At 44.6% G+C, this 25451-nt stretch overlaps 1 protein-coding gene across 2 annotated transcripts in view; it reads left to right on the plus strand.

Moving 5' to 3' along the window:
* Window positions 1-25451, plus strand: part of prkg1b (protein kinase cGMP-dependent 1b) — a 50529-nt gene that overhangs the window by 19918 nt on the left and 5160 nt on the right. The window contains exons 4-10 of one of the 2 annotated variants that reach the window (XM_063002643.1): window positions 7938-8043; window positions 8173-8236; window positions 11591-11668; window positions 11780-11871; window positions 16044-16109; window positions 18028-18102; window positions 21900-21996. In XM_063002643.1, coding sequence (XP_062858713.1) covers window positions 7938-8043; window positions 8173-8236; window positions 11591-11668; window positions 11780-11871; window positions 16044-16109; window positions 18028-18102; window positions 21900-21996 — 578 coding nt within the window. Of the gene's footprint in view, window positions 1-7937; window positions 8044-8172; window positions 8237-11590; window positions 11669-11779; window positions 11872-14863; window positions 14877-16043; window positions 16110-18027; window positions 18103-21899; window positions 21997-25451 lie in introns of those variants that run through there. The other variant, XM_063002644.1, reaches the window with a different exon arrangement.

The raw sequence follows: 25451 nt of genomic DNA on the forward strand, positions 1-25451 counted from the left end.
AATTGTGTTTATTCGATGATGATGTGAAAAATCTCACGGTGGTGAAAATAAAACAGATGTTAGAGAGGGTGAATAATTTAAAATTTAAATCGTTCTGCACTGTAACCTGTTTATTTATTTATTTACTTATTTATTTATTTATTTGTTTATTTTATTTATTTATTTTATTTATTTATTTATTTACTTTCTTTCTGTATTTTATTTATTTATTTTATTTATTTACTTATTTTATTTATTTATTTACTTATTTTATTAATTTATTTTATTTATTTACTTATTTTATGAATTTATTTTATTTATTTACTTATTTTATTTATTTATTTATTTACTTATTTTATGAATTTATTTTATTTAGTTATTTATTGGACGCGGTCTCTGGTCAGAATCACAGTTCTGCTTTGCACTGACCACTGACCATGCCAGCACGACGCCCCTCACAGCATAACAGAGCAAATCGCCTCCTATACTGACTGAAGGGGTCAGGCATTCACACCTGCAGTGTTCTCTTGGTGTATCATTAAAATGGATCTATATGTTTCGTTCTCGTTTTTGTAGACCGGCCGATCTCACCCAGATCGTTTCCTCTTCTTTTGTCCTGCCAGGTCTGTTTGGGTCGGTTTTTAATTTTGGAACCGTGCCATGCGCCCCCTAGGCAACCGTGCCACGCCCGCTACTCTGCAGCTCGGTAGTTTGTCGCATAGTTTGTCGTTTTGTTGTAAAGCGTTTATTTATTCATCGTCTGTTTTTATCGTTGGGACAGTGGAAGCTTAGTGGTTAAGGTGCTGAACTAGTAATCAGAAGGTTGCTGGTTCAAGCCCCACCACCACCCCACCACGGTGCCACTGTCGGGCCCCTAAGCAAGGCCCTGAGGTGCTCGAAATGTAAATGTATTTGAGGAATAACTGTAAGTCGTGTCTGCTAGATGCTTTAAATGTATTATTTTACTTGCGCTTTATTCTGGTCAGGGTCGCTGTGGGTTCGGTTCACCGGGCGAAAGGTAGACGTGCGTATCTTTGGACTGAGGAAACCGGAGCGCCCGGAGGAAACCCACACGGACACAGAGAGAACATGCAAACTCCCAGCTGGGAATCGAACCCAGGACCTTCCAACCCTTTTGTAAAACAGTGATATAGAAAACACGTAGCGGTAGCAGACCGGCGCTGACCCACAGGCGGGTTCGAACCAGACACCAGATCAGCGTGACTGTAATGAAACGACATTTGGTCGGCGGCGTCTGAGCATCCTGCTTACGGCGACGAGAGTCACACAACAGACCCGCGGCGTTATGTAACCGTGAATCATCGGCGGAGCTACCGCTATAAAATACACACCAGAGATACACCGCAGAGTCAAAAGTATGTGGACGCCTGACCATCAGCTCGTCGGATGTCTCGTAAAAAAAAACAACTGAAGAATTTGAAGTATGTCTGTGGGAATTTGTGCCTGTTTGGATAGTTTGGCTGGGTGCCAGTTTCTCTTAGAGCTGTTGAGTGGGAGTAGAGCAGGAAAGGTCCTTCCCTAAACTGTTGCTGCACAATCGGAAGCATATCATTTCCTTTATATAATGATTCATTACCCCTGTTACAGTTATCCAAAGTGACTCACATTTATCACTGAATACGAACAATTTGAGCAATTGAGGAATCGAGGGCCTCGCCCAGGGGCCCAACATTGGCAACTTAGCACTGGTGGGGCTTGAACCACCAACCTTCTGATTACTAGTCAAGTATCTGTTAGTGACTGTTGAGGCTGAAAGACATCAATTCGGGCATTAGAAGGGCTTCACGTTCCAGGTGGGTTCATACGGAGATCCGTATCGTGCACGGAGAGCCACTAGTTATCCCCCGTCTCTGTGCGGCACCATCAATCAGCCAGCAGAGGTCCTAACTGCAGCACTTATGAGGAATCCCATCCGGCATCCAACCCAATAGGTGGTCAGTTTGGCGGTAGCAGAGCTGAGATTCGAACTCACAAGCTCATGTTTTACCGCTGTGCCACCTGACCACCACAACAAGACATTTCGGAATGTTCTGCCCTCGGTAATAATCAGACTTTCTGGCTGGACAATGATTCCAAGTTGACCAAGGCTCGGTTGAGGAACCAATCCTGGAATATCCTAGATTGGCAGTATGTAATCGAGCCTGGCATCGCGGCAAATCTGTGGGAAAGAAACCATGATAATTAGGGACGGATAGAAGAATTAGTCAGTTAAGAGGAACCGACACATCCATCATCTGCCCTTCATCGGCTGTATTTTATATTCCGGCAAGGCAGAAGGGCATAATACTGCAACCCAGCTCCAGTTCTGATCTCCACGGCAGAACAGGCTAGCACAGTAGTGTTTATCGTTTTCTTTAGCGAACAAAGAGGGGGTACGTTTAACCCCACGCTCGTTTGCTGAATGTGATTGGTTGGCGTGAAGTCATTTCGCTCCAAATTCCAGTAGAACTCGCCGACTTCGGATCCAGCAGACGCAATGAATCGTTGAGACGAGAGGCGCTCCCCGCTGCTCATCCGAGGCTCCGCCAGCCCGAGTTTCAGAGACACGGAGAGACGCCGCCGGTGCCTTGTTGTTGCCATAGAGACCGGAGCATTTTAAAATTCACATGGGCGAGTGTGTGCGCCTCTTCGTGCCACCGTGGTAAAAATTACCTCGCGAACGCCATCAGCTTCCTGTCGCACGGAGAACGTTCACGATGAAAAGGGGGGGGGGGGCGCCGCTCTGTTCGGATAGAAGGTTTCAGGAGGCCAATTAAGTTCCCCGAGCCAGCAGATGAGGAGCCGGGACTGTTAAGGAGGGAAATTGCATAAATTGCACTCCTAAATTGCATAAATTAAACGTTGCTGTGTTGCTGACTCCGCCCACTCGTGGCATTTCCGGATGCTTGGCTTCCGATAGGTCGGCCGTGAGAGTTTGCTTTGGAACAGGAAAGGGCCTTCCCTAAACTCTTCCTGCAGTGTTAAGCATTATTACATCATATAAAACATTAGAAGGGGCGTCCCGATACTTTTGTCTTTATAGGGTTTGTCTTTATGGACCTCTGTTTGTGCACCAGGACCTTCCCCAAACTGTTTGGAATTTGGAAGCTTAGAATTTATCGTGTATTATTGATCACATGAACCTCAGGAATGTGAACATCCCGTGTAAAAAGGTTGCCACGACGACGAGTCATTAACGAAGGGGTTTGGAACTTACGACCCGCCGTGAAGCCGCTAGCGCCCGTCTCTCCAGCGCCTCGTTTGAAGCTCCGCTAGCTTTGTTTCTCCGTGTACGTGTACGCTCTAACGAAGCAGACCGCGTCCCACAGGCCTTCTGGGAAATGAATGTGTATTTTATTACGGCGGCTAAACGAGCGTCCGCGCGTCAGGATCTCAGCTGGAACTTTTAAACGAGGATGAACGTGGACTCGTTCCACTTTGATCTTTCAGGCGGGACTCCGAAACGCCGGTACAGAGGAACGCCGGGCACTTTAGGATCCATGTGGGGCGAGAACAGCGCCTTACCGCCTGCATGGTAACATCTCCGTCTGCATGGTGGCTCAGAGCAAGAAGGTCCTGGGTTCGATTCCCAGGTGACAGGAGGAGTTTACATGTGTGGTCTGTGTGGGTTTCCTCCGGGTGCTCCGGTTTCCTCCTACAGTCCAATTATAGGAGATTCTAAAATTGTGTGTGTGTGTGTGTGTGTGTGTGTGTGATGAACTGGCAACCTGTGCAGGGTGTTTCCTACCTTTTGCCCACTGAATGGCACCCACTGTGACCCTGACCAGGATAAAGCAGTGGTAAAACAGACAATGAATGAATGAATGTGTGGCGTATTGGAATCTTAGTGTCAGTATTCTCCTGGTCAGGGTTGTGGTGGGTCTGATTCACTGGCCGAAAGGCGGGAAACACCCTGCACAGGTCACCAGTCCATCACACACACACACACCAGTTAATCTGACTGCACTGACTGTCTTTGGACTGTAGGAGGAAACCGGAGCACCCGGTGGAAACCCACACAGACACAGGGAGAACATGCAAACTCCACACAGAAAGGATTCTTATCGCTCCACATGGGACTCGAACCCAGGACCTTCCTGCTGTGACATGACAGTGCTACCCACCGAGCCACTTAATTAATAATATTACTAATTGTGATTATTTTAGTCTGGAGTGAATGACTGTGTGTGTGTGTGTGTTTGCCCTGTGATGGACTGGTGACCTGTCCGGTGAGTTTCCTATCTTTCGCCCAGTGAATCAGACCCACTGTGACCCTGACCAGGATAAAGTGGTGATAAAACTGACGATAAATGAATGAATAAATGGATGAATTGTGACCATCGCTTTAGTCGCAGTCTGGAGTGAATGAGTGTGTGTGTGTGTGTGTGTCCTGTGATGGACTGGTCACCTGTCCGGTGTGTTTCCTACCTTGTGCCCAGTAAATTGCACCCACCGCAACCCTGACCAGGATACCAGCTGTATGTTACTCTTTTAATATTCATAAACAGTTCACATTTAGAATAAAAATAAAAACAGGTTTTTATTTCTTTATTTGCCGTCCGTCAGTGACCGTGTGATGATGTATTTTTCGGGTGGCGTCTCTGGCTGGTACCGTTTGAGATTTGAGCCGCGCTTCCGCCCACCGGCGCCACTTTTAATGCCGCGATTGGGATTCAGCGAGCGGCTCATAAGTAATAAATGAAAGAGTAAATGAACAAATGAAGGAATAAATAAATTAACGAATGACTTAATGAATAAATTAGTAAATGAATGAATGAGACGTATACTTGTCCAGGCTTGTGAACCGTCCCTCACAAGATAGTTGCCTAAACCGGGCGTGGTTATCAGATGGTGATTGATGAAAATGCCGTCGTTAGCTCGTATCTCACCGTTTGATCTTTCATTCATCATTTCACATCAGACTGAAATTGAAATCTTCTGTCTGGTCTGATTTCGGAGAGGAAGGGGGCGATAATCTCCGCCTGGGGGGCGTCGCGGTGATTCGTTTTCGGCGGACGGGAGTAGATGAGGATGACCGATGACTCTGTTTTGATTTTGGAGGCTCCTTTACCGAGGGCCGACGGTTCGACGGCAGATCTAAGACTCTTCGCCTCGTTTCTGATTGGTGCTGAATATTCATTAGCCCCCGGATCGGCGCTCGTAACGCTGGAGAGCAGCTGCCGGTCGGTGGCTGCGGTCCAGCCGCATTATCGTCCTGTAATCATGTTTATTGTTGGAGAATAGATGATTATAGCTGTGATAAAACTCCACTGATTAGTGTCAAAATAATTACCGGAGAGTGGACGGAAGGTAGGCGGGTGTGTTAATTAAGCGCCAGGTGCCTCATTCTGTGTGGCGCTGTCGGTTTCGGTACGAACCGTATTTACACTCCTGACACGTATTTTTTTATTTTTGCGTGCACAGATTGACTTTTTCATTAGATTAGAAGTAAAACCCACATTTTTAATAACAAAACAAACCAAGAACCACCTAAAATTCCAAAGAAATCAAGTATAGAGATGGGCAGGAGGGCACTGTTTGCAGAATCATGCCCACCTTGCATTATTATGAACTATTATCATTCTTATTATTATTTAATGCCCCGTTTGCAATGCTAACCATCACCTCATGCACCACGTGCACTGAGGTACACACGGTAGGAGTCACCTTATCTGGCTTCCTGTCCTTCAGGGTGTGGCCTTTTGTACCCGGAATGCAAGCCCCGGAATTGCACCCAAACAAGCCCATGGTGGGCTGGCAAAACAGACCACTGAACTGGAGCGCCTAAAATAAGACATGGGTGGTACAGTGGTGGACTGTGTAGCTCGGGTTCTGCACAGCACGGCCGAAATACTGCCACGACACGACCAGCACCTGGTTTTACACCTGTTAGCTACGGGGTGAAGCCGAAACCCCAACAGTCAACCATTTAAAGGGCGTCCACATACTTTTATCGCGGTCAGATGCCCATTTGACCGCAGGATCTGGCGTATCGGGAGTCGCTCGGCGCCCCCGTATCTCGTGTTCCCATCTGAAAGCTTGTTCTGTTCCCAGAAGGCTCGAGCACACACAGATAAAATAACGTCATGCTCACTTCCACGTCTGAGACGTTCTCGGATCGGTACGGAGTCACGGACGCCTGGAGACTCGGTGATGCCGAATTTAGCGGCTGCTTTGGGGAATTGAACGGTAAATTGGCAGCTTGCAGCATGAAAAGGAGGGAAAATGCAGCCGGGCTGCTGTTCTTCTTCTGTTCAATAATAACGATAGTCCTCAATGTTCTCCACCAAACCGTTCCAGTGTTCAAGTTCCATAAATACTCTGCCGCTGTGGCCACGCCTAAATACGATACAAGCTAAAAAATATGATTTTAATAACCAGCTGTGAAAAAAAAAAGACGATTCCTCAGAGCTGAAGTCTCCATTCCCCTGCTGGCTGTAATGGCATAGCAGATGGGCATGATTCTGAAACCTATACCCCTCTGCCCAGTTACAGCCCCCAAGTTCCCTGTTCTTTTCAGGGAAAAACAAGCGCCTGTTTATTCCTCTCTGTCCGTCCGTCTGTCTGTCTAGTCAGGATTCATCTCCCATTTCGTCCAGTGTGCTTTATTTTGGCATCTTTGGCATTGCACATTGAAGTCTTAGGTTTGGGTGCAACATGGACCAACATCTCAAGATTATGTTTCCAAAAGTTTGTGGATGCCTTAAATGATGCTTAAATGATTTTAAAAAATGTTGTTTTATTTGTACTGCCCAAGTCAAGTCAAGTCAAGTCAACTTTATTTATATAGCGCTTTTTACAATATACATTGTCTCAAAGCAACTTTACAAAATCCAGGACCAACAGATACAAAAACCCCTGCCCAGCCACTCCGGGTTTGTTATTTTGGGAGAACTGACCCATTAAGGTCAATATAAAATACTGCAATATTAAATTTAATATTTAATATAAATATTAATATAAAATACTGCATTATTTAATTTAATATTTAATAAAAATATTAATATAAAATACTGCAATATTTATTTAAATATTTAATACAAATATTAATATAAAATACTGCAATATTTAGTTTAATATTTAATAAAAATATCAATATAAAATACTGCAATATTTAATTTAATATTTAATAAAAATATCAGTACAAAATACTGCAATATTTAATTTAACATTTAATACAAATATCAATATAAAATACCACAATATTTAATTTATTATTTAACAAAAATATTAATATAAAATACTGCAATATTTAATTTATTATTTATTATAAATATTAATATAAAATACTGCAATATTTAATTTATTATTTAACAAAAATATTAATATAAAATACTGCAATATTTAATGTATTATTTATTATAAATATTAATATAGAAAACTGCAATATTTAATTTAATATTTAATAAAAATATCAATATAAAATACTGGTATGCAGATCCACCTTGGCGACGCCTAAATACTGAAGCTAAAAAATATAAAAATATAAAAATAATTTTAATAACAAGCCGTGAAAAAATTATTATTATTCCTCAGAGCAGAATTTGTTTCATTTTTTAAATAATTAATATGAATTTTAACATAATGGCATAGCAAGTGGGCATGATTCTGAAACCCATACTCCCTGCTGATCTCTACAGCTCCTGAAATTCCCAGTTCTTTTCAGAAACCAAGAAAAGTCCAAGTTGGGCTGGGAGGGGAGGAACCAGCTCCTGTTTATTATTTTTTATATCTGTATAAAGAATAGTGTTAAACCTCCAGTACTGACGGGGATGTTCAGGACGTCCAGGTTCTGTCACTTTATTTTTCTATTATTTTCTATTATTATTTATAAATTTCGTCTCTCAGAACTTTGCTGAATCTCGATGGTTGTTGATGAAATAATCTGTACCTCAGTATCAGTAGAGAACTTTAGATGGACGTGCATCTGACCACCGTGGTGTGATTGTGCTCCTCAGCTCTCACTAACGTGAAATTATGGGCCATCGACCGTCAGTGTTTCCAGACCATCATGATGAGGACGGGACTGATCAAGCACGCTGAGTACATGGAGTTCCTAAAGAGGTGGGTTCCTTCTCTCGTCTCTCGTCTTCTTCTGATCCAGCTCAGGAAAATATATTTAATATAACTAATTATAATATAATTATATAATTAAATATAAAGTCATTTATTTATTTATTTTCTTTTTTTCAGTGTTCCAACATTTCAGGGCCTTCAGGAGGAGATACTCAGCAAACTTGCAGATGTGCTGGAAGAGGTACGACTCTTATTACTGCAGTTTCTCCCTTTTTCTCCCAGTTTAGTCGTAGCCAGTTCCTCTTCCTCTGCTGGAGACCCTGATGCCATACGGAGGGTATATCCTCCTGACACGCCCTCCCTCCAAACCTTCTTATTCGAGGTCGGTCTTGCACACGGAGAGTCACGTGCTGATCTCCACGTTCCTCCACTTCTATACAGGCGCCTTGGACTACTAACCAGGGTCCTTACACGGCATCGAAGACCCCGCCCACTTCTTAGTCCCGTCTTTTCCCACCCGGCAGACTAGCGGGCGATTTTGTCTGCCGACTAGGGGGTGCCCAGCCAAGAGTTCAGAGTCCCAGCGCTGGCTCTTTTTTACATTGACCTCACTCTGCGGACGCTAATTATGAAACAAGTCAATCAGTGGAGGGTTAAGGACCGCGCTCAGGGGTCCAACAGTGGCAGCCTGGTGGAGGTTTGAACCAGCGACCTTCTGATTAATAGTCCGGTTCCTTTACCTGCAAGCTACCTTTTATTAAACGGTTTTTAAAATGCTAAACGACGTCCAACCATGTCTTTCTATACGCTGCTCAAATTTAAGCAGTTTTTAAATTGTGGACTAGCAATCAGACGGTTGTCGGTTCAAGGCCCTCGACTCTCAATGCTCAGATTGTAATCAGTCATAATTGTAAGTCGCTTTGGCTATAAGCATCCGCTAAACGTCGCAAATGTGTATGCAAATGTAAATTCCGCTGTGCTAGCCTCTTCAGAATTAATTGTAAGAGCTAGAAAACCCACACGCGTGACAGATCCCCCCCCCCCCCCCCCCCCCCCCAAGCGCACTAACGACGCCTTTTCGAACCCACTTGAGCGCAGCCGCTTTATTGATAATGCAAATCCCTTCATAAATAGGGAGAACGCCGCGCTGGCTAATCTGTTAGCAAATGAAATAATCTACCCCCGCGCGGTCCGGAGGGGGGAACGCGATCGTTATTCGGCTGCGTGTGGTCCGACGCGGAAACACGAACCCCGTCGACGGGATCCGCGCCGGCAGGGATGCTTCTCCTGTTGCTATGGCAGCGGCACACGGATGCCACTTTAGAGTAAACAGTCCTGCTCGAGCGACTCTGTGCATTCCATGATGCGCCGCTTTTCCTTCCAATGATTAAACGGCGTGTCGTGGCATTTCGCGGTCGTCTAACGGCACGGCGGTTCCTCTCCCGGCATCTTCACGCCGCTCAGGGAATAAGAAAGGTGCCTTGAAAGGCGTTCACGAGTTTTGAGGCTGGAATCGGTGCTATCACATTCAAAACACACACACACACACACACACACACACACACACACACACACACCGATTCAAGTGGAGGTGTTTTTTTTTTTTTTTTTTTTTTCATTTTCCCTCCATGATGTGCTTCAGGGTATTTTAATCTAACTCGCTCCACTTAACCAAAACAACGAGACCGTAATCTGTTGAGAGGAGATAACGCTTCAGCTGGAATCTGTGTCTGCAATCACAGACGCCGCTGATTGGGCGTCGCCGGGTTTGATTGATCACCTGTAAGAGTGGACACCGGGACAAAATAATGGAAACCGATACTCTATCTTCCTTCTGAACAACTTCTACTGCTGGGGTTTGAATTCTAGCACTGGGTGTGGATTCATCCACTAGATTGTGGATGCCCACAAGCCGGATTTGATCAATGTCCTTTTATAAACGTGGACACTGGGACAAAATAATGGAAACCAATACAAATATATTAATATTAGGTACCAAATAAAGACTAAGGTCTCCATCTTCCTTCTGAGCAACTTCTACTGCTGGGGTTTGAATTCTAGCAGTAGGTTTGGATCCATTCACTAGATTATGGATTCTTCTAAGCCATATAATTACAGGCGATGATTTGGCATCCCCAGATTTAATTAATGACCCTATTTAAGCTTGGACACTAGGACAAAATAATGGAAACCAATACTTTCTCTTCCTTCTGAATAGGTTTTACTTTGAGGGTTTAAATTCTAGCAGTAGGTTTGGATCCATCCACCAGAGTATGGACTTTATATAAACGTGGACACTCTGTGCTCCAAGTGGACCATCTCAGTGTGGAAATCCACTCCCACTCCGGGACGTAACCCAAACATTCTTTGCGGCGGCGCTGGCAGGCGAAGCACGAATCCTCTCAGAGTTCCTTTCAGGGTCTGATTTATTTGACATGTCACGTAGCGAGAGCCGAACGCCGGCGTCTGTGTTTACGCTAGGCGAACCCTGACGCCCCGCGGAACCAGATTGACTGAAAGTGCTCCGGCTTACGGCTTTATTTTTAGTGAGTGAAGGTAAACCCGGTATTTACCGAGGAGCCTGGAATGGTGTTCACGCCACAAAGGCTTCGTGTGATTGAGCGGCTTTTCTTCTCCCTGGTGTTCCTGCTGAGGACGTCACCGTCACGGCAAAAGCTATAAAAGAGCCGAGGGACAAAATAAGGAATAATAAAAGGTCCTTCAAAGGACATTTAATTCACCCTTCCTGACCCAACACGGCTATTTCTATCTGATCTTGGTTCTTCTGATCCTCCTCCTCCTCATGATGCACCATACATTCTTAATAGGGGACAGATCTGGACTGCAGGCAGGCCAGTCAAGCACACACACTCTGTGTCTAAGACCCACAACCTTCTAGGCTAAGAGAGGGTGATCACTCTTTACTTAGTTCCTGTTATTGATTTATTCCTGTTGGTTTCCGTTATTTTGTCCCAGTGTCCACACTTACATAAGGTCATCGGTTAAAGCCGGCAAAGCCAAATCAGCAGCGTCTGTGATTATGTGGCTTGTAGGAATCCATACTTGGTGGTGGGGCTTGAACCAGCAACCTTCTGATTATAACTCTACCATGCAGCCACTGTAGTGCCCTCAAACAAGGCCATTACCCCTCTCGACTCCAGGGTTTTAAAGGTTGTGGGTTTGAATCCCAATTATGACTGAATAAAGGGCCTCGCTCAGGGGCCGAACAGTGGCAACTTTGTGGTGGGGCTTGAACCAGCAACCTTCTGATTTCTAGTCTAGTACAGCCTACGAACAGCATCGCGTGAGGAATCATCACCCTGCTGTGATAAATACGGTCACATGGGCTCAGGAGCTCTTCAGAAAACCGGTGTCACTGAACACAGTCCACCGCTGCATCAAGAAATCAAGGAAGGCTAATGAGGGGAATATTTGTTTATCATATTTACATTAGAATATTTGGGGGAGGGCAATTTAAACATATCTAAGTCCCCCCCCCCCCCACCTTGACCAAGGTTCCTGAGCATAAACCGGGGCGGAGTCCGGCGCTCAGCGCTCTCTCGGGTGTCTGATGTGTTTGGTTCTGTTTCCACAGACTCACTACAGCGATGGAGAGTACATCATCCGGCAGGGGGCTCGAGGAGACACCTTCTTCATCATCAGTAAAGGAAAGGTGAGCGGATTGTAATAAAATAAACAACCCTCGCGGCCGAGGCTGTAATTTAGATTGGGATCGATATATATGTGTGTGTGTGTGTGTGTGTGTGTGTGTGTGTGATGACAGGTGAACGTTACCCGGGAGGATTCGCCCAATGAGACTGTTTACCTGCGTGCCATGGGGAAGGGCGACTGGTTCGGTGAAAAGGCTCTTCAGGGGTGAGTAGGATCATCTACAAACCCCCGTTTACCTGCCTGATTTCACTGTGCCAGCTGTGAAGTACGGTGGAGGAGGTACGATGCTATTTTTTAAGTGTCGTCTTTCAGGGGTCAATATACACCCTTTAGCTCCAGTGAACGGAAATCTTGATTCTTCAGCATATCAAGACATTTTGGACAGTTTGGGGAAGGCCCTGTCACGTTCCAGCCCCAGTGCACAACCTCATCTGACCTTAACCTCATCGAACACCTTTGGGATGAACTAGAACAGAGATTGAGACCTCACGAATGTTCTTCTGGACGAATGGGCAGAAATTTCCAGAGACACACTCCGAAATCATTAGGAAAGGTTCCCGACATGAGTGAAGGCTGTTATAGCTGCCAAGGAATGTGTAGGTGTCACAATACTTTTGTCCATATAGTCAAGCGCACTTCCTGAGGGGGCGCCAAAATCTCACCAAAAATACAGACGTAGCACCTCTCCCGCATCCCGAAACGTCCGCCCCTGCATATAGAGTGCATTATCGATCCGGAAGGAAATTAAAGCATAATTTGAGTGCTAAACAGACGTCCTGTGTTATCTTGATTGCGATATTGATTCATTGATCCGCTGTTTAAACCTTCCTGCACCTACCGGCATTCAGATCTGTCATTTACTGCAGTGGGGTGATCAGTAGTGTGATCGGGGTCGAGCAGCGGCGACTCCTCAGCGCAGGAGGAATCGTCTGAGCACAATGGCTTCTAAAAAAAACAAAACAAGGTAATCACAGACTAAACAGGAATCAAGATATCGAGCGGGATGGTGCTAAACGGGCGCCTACACAGACAACGATCGGCTCGTCCTGCAGGGCTGGATGCCTGAGGGATTCCTCATGACTGCTGCAGTTACGACCTCTGCTGGCTGATCGATGGTACTGCACAATGCGTGACTTTCTGTGTGCGATACGGATCTCCGTATGAACCCATCTGGTGCAGGAGAAAAGAAGCGGTTGGCTATTGCACATGTGTTAGTTACGACCCTCCTGGTTCTGCAGCAGTAGAGGGGTAGCGAAATGCAATAGGGGAATTGGATACGACTAGATTGGGAGACAAATTGTGGGGAAAAAAAAAAGACTGAGCTGGATGGCACTCGTACTTCAGGGTTGGAAGCTGTAGGGATTCCTCATGACTGCTGCAGTTACGACCTCTGCTGGCTGATCGATGGTACTGCACAATGCGTGACTTTCCGATGCACGATACGGATCTCCGTCCTGTTTTTTTCTCTTTTTTTTGGGCTCGTACGGGTCGTTTCGGCAGATTGAAACTGAGCTGGAATCTGACAGTAGCGTCGGGGTTAAAGCGGTCGAGCGTCCTCTTGTTTGAGCGTGAAGATCAGATCTGAAACTCATCCACAGCTTCCTGTTCAGAAGAGCCTCGATCCCACACAGCTCGAGTGCTTCCATTAACACGTCGCCGGCGTCCCGGCGCAGGAGAGGCGCTGCAGCCGCGCCGCGTGTTCGCTGTTTAATTCGGGTCGAGTTGGGTCGACACGGACCGAGGCGGATGAGACGCGGACGGATAGTGATCTGTGATCTGACTGTACTGCTGGAACTGCCATTATAATAATGCGCTGGTGTTATATAATGTAAAAAGCCGGCGGTAAAAGCTTTTAGCTGGTTTTTTTGTGTGTTCGGGGAATAAATGATCCTAAAAGACCAGAAAACCAGAAGTAAACCTCGTAAACTGTAAAGCTAATCATACAGGGCGGATCCATGAACGAACAGACACTGGGAACTCTGGAAACACTGGGAACTTTTATCTTTATCTTCCTGAGGGGGGCGCAAAAATTCCTACTAGAAGTACTGTTGTCTTAAATACCAAGAATGACCTGTAGATGGTGTACTATAGTCATCTTTAAATATGATATATATATTTTATTATATGGCAATTAAACTGCGCCCCGCCCTTCTTTTCCTGGGATCTTTTCTCACTTCCATCATCTAAGTTAGCAACGTCCGGTCGGGCATCTAGACAGACACGACCGGCGGCGTCAACTGGAAGGTACGACGTGTGTACTGCAGCTTAGTTCAGGCCCCTGTGAAGAAAAGGAGAAAATATGAGAGAATTTGAAATTTGAAAGTACAACCACACTGCCTAGATCAGGCAATAAATGTTTAGTGTTTCATGATATTGGGTCTGTGTGAAAACCGAGCTCTCTCTCTCTACACAGACTCATTTCCCATCATCCTACACTCCGGAGAAGAAGACATGTCTAAATAAAGAATTAAAAAATAAGAAAGAAAGAAAGAAAGAAAAATAAACTAAGAAAGAAAAATAAATAGATAAATAAATAAAATAAGAAAAAAAGAAAGAAAGAAAAAAAAAGTTAATAAAAAATGAATAAATAAATTAAAAAAATTATATAAATAAAAAATAATAATAATAATAATTCATTAAAAATAAGAAAAAAGAAATAAAGAAAAAAAGAAAGCAAAGAAAGGAACAAAAATCAAGACTTTTATTTAGATTATATTTATAAAAGCTGGAGATTAAAATAAAAAAACAAATCCTGATCTCGCCCCGATACCTGACGCTTCAGCGCATTAAAGACCGCGGCGCAGACGTCTTAAGCGTCTGAAACGGAATCGATTCAGCTGGAGAACGTCCATCACTGAAGAGGAACATGAAAGTCCCCTTTGAATGCGCCCGTTTAACATCAAAGCCTTTGCCGAGCTTTTATCCCGCCATCACTTTTCATTATCGCGTCTCCACCCGGAGCTTAAATCTCAGACGGACTCGGACCGCCACGACCGGGGACGGGCTCGAACCGCGGACAAAAGAGAGCGGCAAAACGATTCGCTAAACGAAAACAAGAGCGCCTGCTAATTAACACGAGGAGCGCAAGAGGAGATGAAAGAGACGGAGATCAAGAACTAGCGACACCTCTTCCACCTCGGATTAATACTCCAGCGTCCGGCAGCGGTTAGCTAATACAAACATCAAAGACGAGACATAACAGCACTGAGGTTCTAAAAGCTCATTCATTCATTCACTGTCTGTTTTATCACCCATTTATCCTGGTCAGGGTCGCGGTGGGTGTGGTTCTTTGGGCGAAAGGCAGGAGACACCCCGGACAGGTCACCGGTCCATCTCAGGGCACACACACACACACACCGGAGGAAACCCACACAGACACGAGGAGAACATGCAAACTCCACACAGAAAGGATGCTCCACGTTCAGCCTGGGAGTCGAACCCATGCCCTTCCTGCTGTGAGACGACTTTTTTTCTCGCCTTATTTTCTGGGACAAAAAAATGGGATTGGTTATGTCCAAGGGATGGGAGTGGCCGAAACTGCCTAGCCATGAGGAGCAGATCCGCTGTGGCGACCCCTACTGACCACTTTCATACATGTTTTATTCATCTGTTGTCTGATTTATCATCAGTTCGTCCTGGTCAGGGTCACAGTGGGTCTGATTAATTTAACAGAAGGTCGGAAATACCCCGGACAGGTCGATGGTCCATCACAGCGTACACACACATTAAGTGCATCTAATTAAACTGAGAACATTTAGATAAATGTGTACTGACCGCAGTGAAGGTCAGTGATGTTTAGAGACTCTGTTGTCCATTAACAACTATAAATAACGACGTCGGCTTTCATTAAGCTCGGACACTGCCGTCCGTCCCTTTTTCTGAAGGACTCTGTGTTCCGTCCACCTCCGTCCTCTCACATTTCTTCATTCTCGGGTAGAATGGACACGTCTGACCTTTCTCTTATGAACTGCGGCGAGTCGGCGGGAAACGTTCAGACCCGGACCAGACGGCTAACAGATCACCGGCGCTCGCTTCAGCGAGTCTTCATCTCCGCTTCATGATCTTTCACTTTACATCCAGGGAGGCGGATATGTCTGGAGTTATGTGGTCAAAAGTTTGTGGACACCCCCAAACTGGAAGCTTCGACCACTTATCTCAGACGTAGCCGATCGTGTCTGTATGTAAACAGCACTGTCAGGGAACCCCGAACTAGCGGAATTTACCGCAGCGCCTTAATAACACACCTGATAACACGTAATAATTTAATAACACAGACCAGCCAGCAGTCGACATTCCGATTACACCCAAAGTTGTTGGGTGGGGCTGAGTTTAGAACATCGTGCTGATGTGTGACTGATGTGCTTTTGTCTCCACAGAGAGGATATCAGAACCGCCAACGTCATCGCTGCTGAAGCCGTGACCTGCCTCGTCATCGACAGAGAGTGAGTTCCTTCTTTATTCTTCTTTGTTTTTCTTTCTTTCTTTCTTTCTTTCTTTATTTTTTTATTTATTTATTTTTTTTCTTCTTTTTTTCTTTTTTTTTTCTTTGTTTCTTTCTTTATTTTTCATTCTTATTCTTTATTTTTAATTTTTCTTTTTGTTCTTTTCTTTATTTAATCTTTCTTATTTTTTCTTTATTTTTATTTATTTTTCCTTCCTTCCTATTTTTTCTTTCTTTCTTTTTCTTTCTTTCTTATTTTTTATTCATTTATTTTTCTTTCTTTCTTATTTTTCTTTATTTTTCTTTCTTATTTTTCTTTATTTTTCTTTCTTAATTTTTCTTTCTTTATTTTTTTCTTTCTTATTTTTTCTTTCTTTATTTTTCTTTCTTTCTTTCTTATTCTTCATTTTTCTTTTTATTTTCTTTGTTTCTTATTTTATATTTATTTCCTTATTTTTTGTTCTTATTCATTATTTTATCTCTTATTTTTTCTTTATTTTTCTTTGTTTCTTTCTTTTTTCTTTTTTTCTTTGTTTAGTTTGACGGTCTCAGTAATCATCTCACCAAACTCAGTATTAAAATAATATAATAAAAATAAAACCTCTGTAGTGCTGCTCTGTGTAGTAGATGGTGTAACACCTCACACAGTAAGGTTCAGATCTCCGGGGGACCCTGTTATATCCGGTATTAACGTTCATGGTTTTCATCACCCGAATAAACGCGCCATGCAGGAAGAGAACAAATACCCATGATCCCTCAGGAGTGCCGTTACACCATTAGCTTGTTTTGGTTCTGTGTGTGGGAGTAATGTGGTGTGAGCAGAATGGCTGAACTGTGGGAAACGGTGCATAAATCCCAGCAGTGCTGAGCCGCGTGAGTCCGTACTGGTTCCCAGTGCGTTCCCGCCGTTATCAAGTGTTTTGTTCTCGTCTCACGGCTGGAGATCGTTTATGATACCAGCACACACACACACACACACACACACAATCATCTGTCATGAGCAAAAGTATTCACACCCCACTAATTTACATGCTTGCACACACACAATCACCTGTCATGAGCAAAAGTATTCACACCCCCTGCACCAGGGGTGTTCATACAGAGATCTGCATCTCATACAGAGAGTCACGTACCGATCTCCGTTATCCCCCTATCTGTCAGAGGGTGTAACTGCAGCAGTTTTGAGCAACGAGCCGATCGTCGTCCGTACAGACGAGCTGAGAAAACAGACAGCAGGACAAAATGTAATAAACGTGAGGAGAGTGAAAGGAAATAAAGAACATTAATAACACGTTATGAATCATGAGCACAATTTATTGCTCCTTCTGCTCCGGAAAGGTCACGGGAGGATGATCTGATTTAAGTGGACGCATTTTTTAATCATCGCTATTGTTTACGACGATGATTTTAAGAGCTGCGTTATTAAAGCAAACAGCTCATGAATGAAACGCTCATCAAATTATTCTGTACCATCATAATCTCATTCACCAACCCACCGGTAAACATTCAGCTACACCACACGGCCAAAAGTATCCGGACACCTGACCGTGAGCTTGTCGGACATTCTGTTGAGTGGGGCTGATGGGTCTTATAGGTTTAATAGCCGTTAGAATCGATTAGCGTGCAGCTACATTTCCGACATGTCAGTGAACAGGCCAGCTCAATCTGTGGATTCCACAATGGAGTGGCTGTGCGGTCACTATAGGAGTGGACTTATGACACAGCCCTGGGGGCCAAAGAAATTGGCACGTCGAGGAAATCCAAGTACCCAGATGAAACCCGTGTGGATTTAGAGATTTAGAGGGAAGACGAAGGTCCCGAGGACCCGCCGCCGTCGTGTTAACGAACGCGGCTGAAGGATTTTAACGATTTCACGCCGGCTAACCGATTCTCCTCTCCGTCTGCTCCCTGTTTCTCAGCTCATTTAAGCATTTGATTGGAGGGCTGGACGACTTCTCCAACAAAGGCTGCGAGGATGCCGGAGCCAAAGCAAAGTGAGTTTCTTTATTCTATTGTTCTTTTTCATAAAAGTGTTTTTAATATTAAAAAAACACACACACTCACACACACACACACACAAACACACACTTTCACACACACACACACACTCACACACACACACACACACACAAACTCACACACACACACACGGTCAGAGCCACAACTCAATGAGCTCTACAGACACTTGAAAATTGACTTTTGTTTCTCAGGAGGCTGAACGGCTTTTTCTCCCAGTTTAGTCGTAGCCTCTTCCTCTGCTGGAGACCCTGATGGCGTACGGAGAGTTTATTTTCAGTACCCAGCAGACTAGTGGCCCATTTTGTGCCCGCTAGGGGGCGCCCAGCTGACCGGTAGCAGAGCTGTTGCCCCAAGGCTGAAAGCATATAATTTTTACAACTGATTTTACCTGAGGGACAGCGGTAGCTCAGCGGTTAAGGTACTGGACCAGTAATCAGAAGGTTGCAGGTTCGAGCCTCATTACTGCTGGACCCCTGAGCAAGTATCTGTGGGCTGAAATTGAAAGTCGCCATCTACAGTTTCCAGTCCAGTATCAGTGCCTGACCGAACAAATGCTTGTTTGACAGAATGGGCACGAATCCCCACAGGCACACTCCAAAATTTTGTCACATATTAAACCATACTAAGATGTTCAGGCTCAGATGTTCTTGTACTTTCGCCACATCTGTTCTGCCGTCTAATCAGGTCTGGTGTTTACGGTTAATCGTCCTGTTGAGTCTCATAACGCCTCGTTATTTTCGGGAGGGTCGGACCGAAAGCAATAAGGGTTCCGGACGACCCTCAAGGGCGCCACTGATGGAGGTTTAGTGGGTTTAACAGACACTAGGTTACAGCTGGTACTGTACATCATGGACTACTTGTCGTCGTAGGCTTGAGGATTTAACAGTGCTGTTGATGATGGTGCATTCCCCACAGACACACTCCAAAATCTTGTCACATATCAAACCATACTAATGACTTTAAAAGAATGTTCAGACGTCCACATACATTCGGCAACCCCGAGTCCCACGTGAGTTGGGTTCGTTTTCCCAGGCAGGTGGGTGGTCAGGGTCCCCTTCATGTGGAACAGTTGTCTGACCGAAAGCAATAAGGGTTCCGGACTACCCTCAGGGGAGCCGCTGATGAACATGATGTAATGTGTGGAGTGTACATCGTGGACTACTTGTCGTCATAGGTTCGAGGATTTAGGATTTTTTAGGATCGTTTCGCAGAGTTGCGTGACGCTTTCCAAGAACTTTCCAAGGGCGCTTTGGGACTCACGGACGTACTGAAACAGCCGCCGATATCGATCCGACCGGCGCGAGTAGCGCTAAGCTCACCCGCCCAATTAAACGGGTGATTTATTACTTGTTTACCGGCGGAGCTATGCCAGCGCAGTGGAAAATCACCACCGGGGGTGAGAGCGGCGTCCACTTACATATCAGCTGTCACTGACCGGCACCATGTGACGCTGGCAGCTCTTCCCTCTTATGGCGCTCTTAAGAGCTTCCCCGTGCAAACCGACCCCACTGGGAGGGGGGTGGGGGGGTATAGCCGGGGCCGCCGGGACAAACAAGCCGGTCAGGGGACACCCGAGGAACGACGGCGGGCATGAAGGACGGCGTACGCCCGCAGGAAACAAGCACGGCTTGCAGTTTAGAGTTTTGCCAGTTTTGATGCCCTGACGTGGCCGATTACTCTTTCACAAGCTGCACCATGTGACCAAAAGTATGTGGACACCCGTCCGAACGATCATTGTGCCGACAGTTTGGGGAATCCCCCTGCTGGTCCTTTTTCTTGCCCACAAATCGAGCTCTATAAAAACATGGTTTGGATTAGTTGTGCGCAAAAGAGCTCCAGTTGCCCAACCTCACTGACTCTATTGGATATACTGAATGGGCACAAATCCCCACTGATGCATTCCAAAGTCTCGCAGAAAGGCCTCCCAGATAGGCGGAACGATCCGGGCGTGTGGTTTTGGAACGGTGTCTGTGTGATCTTTTCAGCTAGAACAACGAGACTTTGAAGTACGTCTGTGGGAATTTCTGCCCGTTCAGTCAATAGATGACAGAATACGCATGGTCAGAGCTCTGTCTTCATGTAAAAGGGCCTTCCCTAAACTGTTGCTGCAAAGTTGGAAGCGTGGTGACATGTATGGTGTGTTGGATCAGGTCGAGAACCTAGACCGGGCATCCACGGTTGAGCGGCTTCACCTAACCCTAAGATCACCACGTGCAATGCCAAGCACTGAGCGGAGCGGTGTAAAGTGCGGCACAGTTGGACTCCTGAGCAAGGAAATGATTGGAAATCTAATCTAATCTAATGACTTAAAATAATTTAGGATCCCTTCAGAAAGGACGCCAGGAGTGTACACCGTCAACCACTTTTCCACCAGGGTCTTTCACCTGACCGCTGATCCCAAAGGTCCCGACTGAGGTTGAGGTCAGGGGTTCAGTGCAGGTCAGTCATGTTTGCTAACCTCACTCATCACGTTGAAGCAGGAATGTATGCTTCACACATGTACGGCCCGCTCAAGAGCCCAACTCTGTCACACTTTACACCGCTCCGCTCGGTGCTTGGCATTGCTCGTGGTGATCTCAGGGTTGTGTGAAGCCGCTCGCCCGTGGAAACCCGGTCTAGGTTCTTAAACCTGGTTCCTCACCCCAGATAACGTGTCACCATGCTTTTAACTTTGCAGCAACAGTTTAGGGAAGGCCCTTTCCTGCTCTATAAAGACATGAAGTGCCCAGCCACTTTTTGGGTGGAAACCGGTTCAAAATCAAGTTCCCAAAATCCGTTCCACATCAGTCATAAAGGGCTGTGAGAGGAACCGAGGTTCTACCGGAGTTTTAACTGTTTACTGACCCAAAGACGCTCACTTGACCCCAAGTCGGCTTGATAATCATCTCACAAGGTAAACAAGATGATGAGAAAGTTAAAGCTTTGTTTAGTAGCTGCGTTTGAGGAAATGCACCGCCGTTATAATGTATAATATTACTAATAATAATAAGCATTTTCAGAAACGGGGGTCACCTGTAGTCTGGTGTACGACCTGCACCGTGTTTTCCGGTGACTGAAGTGAAACCGAAGCAGGGTGAACTTCAGCTGATTTACAGTGGCAGATTTGTGAATGTGAACGGCATGCTGGGAAGGGAAGGAGAACCTCGGTCCATGTTCAGGGGCTAAAAATACCGCCGGGATCATCAGGCTGCCGCTCATAGGTGCCACGCTTCGAGAGCGCTTTGGCACGCTGACTGACCTTTAAGCAAAAGGACTGTGGGTAAGAGCAGGCTCAGACCGGACCGCTGGCTCTCCTGGCGTCGTCAGGGGGTTAAAAAACGTCAAACCTTTTACTCCTGCTTTAGTTTCTGACTGGAGGACGGTGGCGTTTTCGGTTCGCTTCATGTGGAGAGACTCCACAGATCTGGACGACTCGGTGTCCCTTTACGCCCGGGCGACTTTGCTCCGCAGGTCTGGAAATGTAAACTGGAAATGGCGCCTTAATGCCACCGCCGTACTCGGCCTGACGCTCTTAAAACGTCGAACCTGCTGCCGCTCGCGTGCCTGATTCTTAGTGTTTTAACGAAGGTCCGTCTGACTTTGGGTTTTTGGCTCTGGTCGAATGCACCAAACGCACGATGCGTGAGCTGATTTCCGCGCCGGTCCGGGAGCGGCGGGCGAGAAACCGAAACAACAGCCTCCCCGCCTCCGTCCCCTTCCCGCTGACATTCCCGGTGACGTACTCCGTCCAGACCTCTAAGAAATTTCCCTTCTTTCGCTTCATAAAATGCAGATACGAGGCGGAGAACGCCTTCTTCTCCAACCTGAAGCTGGTGGACTTCAACATCATCGACACCCTGGGCGTGGGAGGATTCGGACGGGTCGAGCTGGTACGTAGGACCATTATTCATATGTGTGTGTGTTATTAAAAAGTCCTAAATGCTGATATCATTAAATGTTAAGAATAATGAACTGTGTTGGGTAAGACAGTTTGGTTTCCATGTGACCCAAATCACGTCCATTCCAACCTTAAATATGAGCGTGAATCAGATTAAAAAACATATATATTATTTTAAGAGGGGCGGATCCCCCTGCATCTACAAGAACCCTAAAATGAATGATGCTTAACCAAGGTAGAACGATACTGTAGTTATAGATCCACAAATAAAACTAAAACTACATAATAAAAGATGGACAAAATAACACAAATAAATCAGTGAAACAAAAAGATGGAGAACAAGGATAGAACAGGGGTAGCGCAGAACAATATACAAGGCTACTTAGAGTGCCCAAATGTGGGGTCTGGCACGTAAAAAGGCCGTCACGCCACATCTAAGGCAGCCCATCCAACCAGGGCGGTCTCCTCGACACCCGACAATGCCAACACACCATTCTGACCTTGTACACCAGCAGAAAAGCAGATCGGATCATCACGGTTTCAGGAGAAACGCAGGTCACCAACAGAGGAGCCGGCAAATCTGTGAGGAAGAAACCGTGATAATAGGAACACCTCCACCTGGAGCCAATTAACGCTCAGTGAGGGGCAGGTTAAAAGGACTGTGCCTCCATGCCCCGACTGCTGGCCAAACTTGGCAAGGCAGAAGGACATGATTCTGTAATCGAGACACCGCCGATCTCCAATCTGATGCTGTTTAAGTGTTGGTCACATACTTGCTTGTTACTGGTTTTGATAGAAATACTTTCATTATCATTTGCATTGGTATTAAAAACAATTATTAATTAACTACTGTAGTGCCAGTGCTATTTTATTTAATAAATCTAGAATTGTATTTAATTCTATTCCTGGGGACTGTAGCTTGCGTGCAGGCTGCAGTCTGGACTCGAGTCAGTTTTAGGAATGTAGCAGGTCTATTCAGGGAAACTTTCCAGTACCAGTATGGATCCCAGTTAATGGGTCTGACATGTGACCCAAGGACGGTCAGTGTAGTCCAGACCAGAGTCATGGAAACTCCTTCAACACCTTTAACTCCTCTGGAACGACTGCTTCTAAATCTGAAGCTCCAAAAGTGTCCTGAAATGACCTGAACGTCGTGATTCGATGCTCTGTTCTGACACCGTTACATCAACTCATTCGTTCAGTGTCTGTTTTACCACCGCTGTATCCTGGTCAGGGTCTCAGTGGGTCCAATTAACAGGGCGAAAGGTAGGAAACAATAAAAAAAACCCTGATTGCACGTCTTCGTACTGTGGGAGGAAACCCACACGGACACGGGGAGAACATGCAAACTCCACACAGAAATGACCTGGACCGCTCCACCTGGGAATCGAACTCAGGACCTTCTTGCTGTGAAGCGACAGGGCTACCCAGCGAGCCACTTGTTACATAAACTGCATATAGGGGGCGTCATAACTGATCTGTTTTTTATAATCATTATTATTATTATAATTATTATTATTATTATTAATTATTATTATTATTTTTATAATTATTATTTATTATATTATTATTATATTATTATCATTATTATTATTATATTAATATTATTATTATTATTATTTTAATAATTATTATTAATTTTATTATTATTATTATATTATTATTATTATTATTATAATTATTACAATATTATTATTATTATTATTATTATTATTATTATTATTAGCAGTAGTACAATTATTATTATTATTATTATTATATTATTAATATTATTATATTATTATTATTATTATTATTATTATTACTATATTGTTATTATTATTATTATTATTACTATATTGTTATTATTATTATTATTTATATGGAGGCACTAGCCCACTACTGCTGGGATCCAGGGTTCGAAAACCCACTGGTGCTGTCAGCCGGTCGGGCATCTACATCCAGACATGATTGGCTATGATTTAGTCCTTGTTATGGATGAGCGTCCTGAATGTGGTGTGTAGCTGCACTGGGTCCAGTGATTCTGGGGAAACCAGACCCACCACGACCATGACCAGGATGAAGCTGTGGTTAAACTGTTTGATCTTACAATGAAGAGTAAACTAAACTATAGAACTAAAACATAACCTGACTGCAGTAGGGAGGTTGGCGCAGCAGCAGACGTGCAGCGTGGCGCAATGCGGCCCTCCAGGTTCCCTCCTGGTGTAGTAAGGAAAAGCCCCCCGGTCGAACCTAAAGAGGAATCCCCGAGTCCCGGACCCCTATTTTAATCCCAGCGTGTTGACCGACGTGTCGTGTTTGCTGGTGACATGAACGATACACAATGTGAAGAATCCCAGCACCCCGGCCAACCATAATCAGGTTACCCAGGTCAGAAATAGTGCCGGGGGTGGTGGCAACACGGTTCCATGTAATGAAGTAATACGAGCGAGATCTCAGGGATTAGCAGATCCAAAACTCTGGGGGGTATTTACACTACATGGTCAAAAATATGTGGACACCACAGACTCTTTTCTTTAAAAGAAAAAAGCTCATTCTAAGAGTCTATGGGCAAAATATGGAAGTGTCAGCCACTGTGACACTTTTAGACTATTATATATTTATTATATTATATTTAAAGTATAGATTACCTTATAGGTAGTGGTTTAGAACATTTTTACCTGCTGGACCACGATGGGTTACAGCAGTAGTGAAAAGCTCATCTCACCGGCCACATGTGCCTTCATTTTATCAAATTAATAGCCCCAAGTACAGAAATTCGTGGTGCAAGTCCATTTGTCAAGGGTCACAGGACGGGGTAACTCGATAATGCTTTTTTTCTCTAGCAAAAATAAACAAATAAAAACTAAATAAACAATATAATAATAATAATAATAATAATAATAATAATAAATAATAATAAAGCTTTACTGACATCTAGCGGCTGAATAGTGTAGTGCAATTAAATCGATCTGCTATTAAATCGGTTTATTGTTTGTTTTAGCACCTTTTCATCCTGGTCAGGGTCACGGTGGGTTTGTCTCATTGGGAAACACATCGAACAGGTCGTCAGTCTATCACAAGGAACACACACACACACACACACACTTAGTGCAATCCTATCCTGACTGCATGTCTTTGTACTTGTGGGAGGAAACCCACACAGACACAGGTAGAATATGCAAACATGCACAGCCTGGGAATCGACCCCAGCACCTTCATTGCACATAAACTCAGAGTGAGCAACGATCAAGCAGAAATGTTCAAGATGCCACTCGAGCTTTGAAGTCATCATCACTGACCATCATATAACAGTAAATGGGAACGGAAATGGCAATTTGTGCATAAATGTGCATAAAAATGATAAAAATAATAATAAGTAAATAATAGTAAAAGCTAAATAGTGCTAGTGCTATTAAGGGAAGAAATAAAATACAATACGTCGAATAATAAAAAATATGCAGTAAT

This window comes from Trichomycterus rosablanca, chromosome 10 (genome assembly GCF_030014385.1).
Source record: "Trichomycterus rosablanca isolate fTriRos1 chromosome 10, fTriRos1.hap1, whole genome shotgun sequence".
Lineage (NCBI taxonomy): Eukaryota > Metazoa > Chordata > Actinopteri > Siluriformes > Trichomycteridae > Trichomycterus > Trichomycterus rosablanca.